At 37.1% G+C, this 6,135-nt stretch overlaps 1 protein-coding gene across 2 annotated transcripts in view; it reads left to right on the top strand.

Annotated features, from left to right (window-relative positions):
- Nucleotides 1-1,536: 1,536 nt before the first annotated feature.
- kdm2ab (lysine (K)-specific demethylase 2Ab) overlaps nucleotides 1,537-6,135 on the top strand; it is a 15,137-nt gene continuing 10,538 nt past the window's right edge. Inside the window, exons 1-5 of one of the 2 annotated variants that reach the window (XM_005723138.2) lie at nucleotides 1,537-1,557; nucleotides 2,209-2,250; nucleotides 4,674-4,812; nucleotides 4,989-5,067; nucleotides 5,154-5,200. In XM_005723138.2, the coding sequence (XP_005723195.1) occupies nucleotides 1,552-1,557; nucleotides 2,209-2,250; nucleotides 4,674-4,812; nucleotides 4,989-5,067; nucleotides 5,154-5,200 (313 nt within the window). In that variant the 5' untranslated portion in view covers nucleotides 1,537-1,551. Of the gene's footprint in view, nucleotides 1,558-1,597; nucleotides 1,792-2,208; nucleotides 2,251-4,673; nucleotides 4,813-4,988; nucleotides 5,068-5,153; nucleotides 5,201-6,135 lie in introns of those variants that run through there. The other variant, XM_013908272.1, reaches the window with a different exon arrangement.

Below are 6,135 nucleotides of genomic sequence, written 5' to 3'. Positions count from 1 at the left end.
AAAAAAATCACATCCGTCCCATTCACTTTCCCTTTTATTATTAATTGAAATGTAAACAATTTTCTTGCTGTATGAAGTGTTTGAAATGTATTGTGTGTCGATGTCTCAGCCTGACTGTTCACAGCCAGGTGACTTGACTCGTGATTTGTAATCATATACTCTACCGCCTCCTGGTGGTGCATCAAGGGAAAACCCCATATTTAGAGAAATTATCTTTTTCAGGATAAAATAAAACTTTGGAAGAACACATTTTAATCATTTTCTTTTCTTTATTTTTTTTAATATACATATTTAATTATTTTACTGTCTCGGCTCCAAAATGATCTGTTCCAAAGTGTCCAGTTTAGTGGTATTTTCTGGCCTGTTTGTCATAATTATGATTAAAAATGTGCGTGACTTTGTGTGTGAGATCTGTCTGATGGTGTTTTCCGTAACAGCGGCTGTCAGTCGCTCACTGGCTGTGTTGTCTCAGTGAAGCCTGTTATGTAATAAAATTTCTGTGCGTTACATCAAGTGCTGTGTGCGGCTCGCTTCTTGCATGAGGCTCAGCTGATCGCCTCTTTGCGTGGAGGGATCCCGATGACCCTGACTTGCATAGAATCGGCCGTGTGGAGCTATTTTCCTATGTCAAAGACGTAAATGCAGCAGCTGATATAAGCACGACTTTGCATCCGCGGATGAAGAGCCTTCCTGACCTCGTTTCATCCCCATCTCGCTGTTCTTCCTAACCAGCTGCAAGCCCCGCCCAACCACACGATGCGGGGCAAGCAGTAGATGAGGGTGCGCTCGTTTTCCTGTTCTGTGTTTGCCGGATCCATGCTTTTATATTCTTCACGCCACATTCAGACACCAGCCAAATGTCGCAGAACAAACGGAGACTTTGCCAGTCTCAATGGTCAAGTTTTGGTAACCGCGTGTAAATTGTAGCATCAGTTTCCAGTTCTTAAATGACAGAAGTGGTCTCCTGCTACTGTAGCCCATTTGCTTGAAGGTTCAACGGGTTTAGAGATGCTCTTCTGCACACCTTGTAGCGAGTGGTCATTCGAGTTACTCTTGCGCCCCCATCAGTTCAAATCAGTCTGACATCAACAACACACTGCTGCTCATTACAAGAGCAATATCTCTCATTCTTAATGCCCCCCACTGTAGCCAGCTTTGATAATTTTAGGTCCTCCTTTAGTATTATTCCAAAATTATGGAATAATTTTCTAATTATGCCAGATATCACAAGGTGTGTGTTCCATTTCTTATTACTTTCATTGTTCATGCTGTCAGAACACTGTGTAAAGGCACAAAATCTTCAGATGTAGAGATCCGGTAACAAAAAAATAGACACTTCTTGGTGTCTAATAATATAAAATGCTTTTAATACAAATTTTAATACTAAAATACCAGTAGTATTTGTTTTATATAAAATATTAATTTACCGGTCACACCGGAGCAGACAAACTAAACATACTTGTATGTTAACATATGCTAATCTGTTCTAAGTGACACACCCTGTGCCCAATGAGAGCGCCTACATGCTAATTTCTCGGAGCAGTGGAGTAAATGGGGGTGGGTCCTGAGCGTTTTCCTTTTTTTTCCGTTTCGTGTGTATGTTTTTTGACTAGCTGGAAATGGCGTCTCTTGGCTTCGAACCGTTCTAACTTTATCGCACAATAATAAACATAACAATATACACAGCTATTATCCCATAACATGGGGAGAAACTTTACTGGGAGGTTTTGGACGCTCTAGTTGGGAAGCATTACTGTGACCGCTGCAACTAAAAGGAGTTAAATCGCGGAGGTAATGATAAAGAAGCTTACAACTACCGTGTACAGAGGCTAACGATAGCTAGCTAGCGATAGCGGACGACTCAAGAAAGGGCTTGCCAACTGAGCTAGTCTACGCTAGCCGATAAGGCCACTTAAAAAACGGAAGAAAATTGAGACGGTGGTTCGGGTATTTGTGTTAAAATTAAGCTACTCTTATAGGCAGTTATCATCATAGAATGACGCGAGATGAACGTTTATGTTGGTAATTATATGTGGTGTGCTAACCGTAGCTTGCTGGCTACAGTAACACTGTTGGCTAACGTTAGCAGGGGTATCTGGCTGAGAGGGGGTGTGTTTCTGTCCGACTGGGTGTAAAAACAAACTAAAATACTCGGACAGTGGTTGGATATTTCATCTGTGTGACCAGAAACTTTTGTTTCGCTTCCAGAGAATAATGGAGGATTCTCATACACGGTACAGCAAGCGCCTGGTAAGTAACTTCACCCAACTGTTAAATCCCCGGATTCGTTGTTTTATGTTAGCAGGGCAACTTCTTCGTTTTCAATGCGGGTTTTTAATGGACAATAAGCGATTTAGTGAATGAGAACTGATATGTTTTCTTTAGAGCGGCCTGCTTTTCTTTTCTCTTTTTTTTTGGCACATTGTGTTCACGGTAATGGTCCCATTTTTGTTTTGTGTGGCACCCTAATGATAACGGCAGTGAACCTGTGTAAAGGCTCTGGGTTCAGGAAAAGGTCAAGTTCAGTGTCTAAACTGACAGCATTTGTGCTGTGACCCTGTTTCACCCTCTTCCCTGTCGATGTAAAGCAATAAACTCCAAGCTTACCGTCTGCGGTTTGTACTCAAAAAATGGCACCAGCTGATTCCTGTTATTACCGGGGCAGAGGTTCAATATTAGGTATATTTATATTATTAAAAAGACTTCTTGTCATTGTTGATTATTATTTTATTGCACGAAAACCTAATAAAAGCACACATAAATTGGTTGCTTAATACAATTTTTATTAATTATGCTTTCTTCTTTTATTGCTTTATCTGGAAGCTTTAGCTTTGGTTTCGTTGGTAATATTGACTTGCTTTAGTTTAATAGTAATAGGGACTGTGTGTTCTTTGAAAGTAAGGACTATTATATCTTAAATAATACTACATTTGTGGTGTAGAGATGGGGGTGGGGAGATCTGAGAACAGAATTCATGTGCTTCATCCATCTGTTTTGCCAAGCAGTGCACATAGGATGAATGGCAGGAGGGGAGTTAAAGGGGGGCAGTGTGTAGAAGATTAACCCCTGCTATTGTAATACTGTATTGTTTGTTTACCAGATGAACTGATTTTTGTGTCTGACTGATTGATGAATTTGGATGGGCTTACATCTATCCAGCTCTTTGCTTAAAGCTTTGATATTGCTAGTTTCAGTTTCTTTCTTTTCTTAAAAAATGTTGTGGTATAGGGCTAAAGTCTTGTTAAATGCCTATAATGAAATTTAACTTGATGCCAAAAGGTAATCCAGTTATTAGTGTTATAATAGTTTAAGTATATTGTAGTAATATACAGCTATTTTTCAGTGGTTTTCCTCTCAAGCACATTTAATTTATCCAGCTCTGTTATTTCTTTGTGTGTGCCTCCAATCAGATCTCGTCAGTATCAGCTGATTATTATAAATAAGATACCTTTACTATATGTGATGAAGTGTGTGGAAACTAGGCTAAAGTCTAAATTCTTTTTGTTTTATATTTTCTAAAACTTTCAAACATTTCTTTCTTCCTTTTCTATGAGTATTTAACTCAAGGTGTCAAACTGTGTTTCTTTTAGTTATTGTTGTGTAGTAACCATGAACACAGTTAAATACCCACTTGTACCACATTTGTAAACGATTAAGCTTATTATACAAAACTCCACCAGGTTCACAATACTCTGCTGATTGATCACAGTTGTCACAGGGTTATCGCCAAAGGCTGAAGGCTTTATCAAAACCTCTGCCAGGTCTAGGCCCATGTGGCTATGCTGACAGGGGATTCCCCCTCATAACTGAGAGTTATGCTGGATGTGGGTTTGAGACAAAATTGCACCTTGTTTATTTGCTTTTTATGCACTGGAAACTGTTTGGTAAACTGCAATTTTGGGACCTTGTTTTGAGAGATATCTGTTGACAGTGAAGTTAAGATCATGAAGCTGGGAAATACTGGAAAGTCCGGTTGTTGTTCTTCTTGGTGGATGGCTGTTGTGCGTAGCTGTAATTCTTGATTTGTGTCGCATAATTTATGAAGCCGTACAAATTTTTACCTTAATATAATTTATATTTTTCTGAGACTCAAGCCCCCAGGGTACATCTTACTCTAATAGTTATAGCGTATGCATGTATGTCTGTTCACTAGCTTCTCTTCTATGCGTTAACCAATCTGGATGAAGGTTACTATATAAACTGCCTAGAGTACCGGGATAATCAACATCTGTATAGTGTTTGGAAATTACTTTTAAAACATTCAAATTCTTAGAAATTCTATATATTATCTGTAGTCGCTGATCTCAAAACAAATGGGAACATTAGATCTACGTTACATGTTGTATTTTAAAAATATTTCTTGCAGTGTCTGTAATTGATTATTTTGTCTTATACATTGAATATGTAGCTTTCAAATATGAACTGTAAACATGTTTTTAGTGTATATTCATTTGTTTGGTGTTTGTGAGCAGGGTTTTTTTTTTTTTTTTGCCATATGAAGATAAAAGGAATAAAATGATAAATTAACAAACATGTCTATTTTTTTTTAATTCTGTGAAGTTAAAACTTTATTAAGTTTTATTAAGTTTAAGTTTTTGTGAAACTAAACCCCGAGCCATTTCTAAGGGTTTGGATGGCACAGACTTTAACTGAAAACCTTTATTTGTCTTCAGCGTACGCGAACACAGCGCCGCTATCAGGACGATGGAATCTCCGATGATGAAATTGAAGGAAAGCGAATGTTTGACCTGGATGAAAAGCTGGAGTGTGAGAGATTCGGCAGTGACTTGATCAAACACATGGAGGGTAAAGGTGAGACTAGTGTACTGAAATTTATTTTTTATTTTTTTAAAACAGAACCTTTTGTGATTATATCTAGAGCTCTGTGAGATGAGTTGATGTGTTATTTTTTTGTAAGAGTCTATCTACAAATTTCTTGTCCCTTGGGGGTTTTTGTTTTGTTTTTGATATGTGTATCTTTTTTCTAGAATTCACATTTGAATACATCCAGAGGGAAGGACTCAGGGATCCCATTATCTTCAAGACTACTGATGGCCTTGGCATGCAGTAAGGGACTGGTTTCATTAGAAAACTCTTCACTGTGTGTCTTTCACCAAAGAAAAGTAATAGTAAAATTATTACCTCTCTTACAGAATGCCAGATCCGGATTTTAGCGTGAGTGATGTCAAGTTGTTTGTTGGTAAGTTCCTATTTTATCCCCATTCAGAGGAAGCAATTAACCAGTAGCCACAAACCCAGCCTCAGGGGTAACGCGCTAGTGTACTCCTAGTGCCAATCCTAAGCTTGGATAATTGGGAGGGTTGCATCAAAAATTGCATTCACTAAATTTTTTTTTTACCAGAAAATGTGGCAGCCCACCTAAGCAGCAACATTTTATCGGCAAGAAAAATATAAAGCCATGTCACTAAAACCACAGCACTACAGCAGAAAGCCTAAATATTTTCTTTTTTGTTTTTATGACACTGCCAGATGGAATCTTAAAATATAATTACACTTTATAATAATATTTTTATACTTGTAAAATGTTTTTGCACTACATTGTTCAACTTAAAAATATTGTTTTTACTAATCTTATTGTTATTGTTATAATCTTTTTTTTTTTTTTTTTTAAACGCCTCTTGATTTGATTTTTTTTTTTTTTAATTTTTGCACCCATGACAGCCCCACAGAGCACTGAAGAGTTGATTTTTAACTTGTGTACTGTTCTGCTCATTGTGGCTCCAAAACGTAGTAATGTTTTTTTTTTTTTGTTTTTTTTTGTTGGTTTGTTTTGTTTCCAAAAATTTGTGCATATTGGGGGAAAAAATGGAGTAAAGGTTTACAAAATATCCATTATAAATTGGTGAGTAGGGCTGGGCGATCAATGGCGATATACGATATATATCTCGTTTTTTAATTTTTTTAATTTTTAATTTTTAAGCCATAAAGTAAGAACAAAAAAAGAGTTCTTAGTCCAAGCTGTCCCAGATGTCACACAGGCACTTTTATTAACATTCAGCATAGATGTACGTAAAATAAGTTATCAGCATTTATTAAATAATAATGCTCCATAAATAAAATAACAGTGTTGTTTTTGTGCATAACAAAAAGCTCACAATTGTGCAGTCAAAATGC

Source organism: Pundamilia nyererei, unplaced genomic scaffold (assembly GCF_000239375.1).
Source record: "Pundamilia nyererei isolate P.nyererei 1_Seehausen unplaced genomic scaffold, PunNye1.0 scaffold00008, whole genome shotgun sequence".
NCBI classification, from domain to species: domain Eukaryota; kingdom Metazoa; phylum Chordata; class Actinopteri; order Cichliformes; family Cichlidae; genus Pundamilia; species Pundamilia nyererei.
This window is presented reverse-complemented; position numbering and strand designations above follow the sequence as displayed.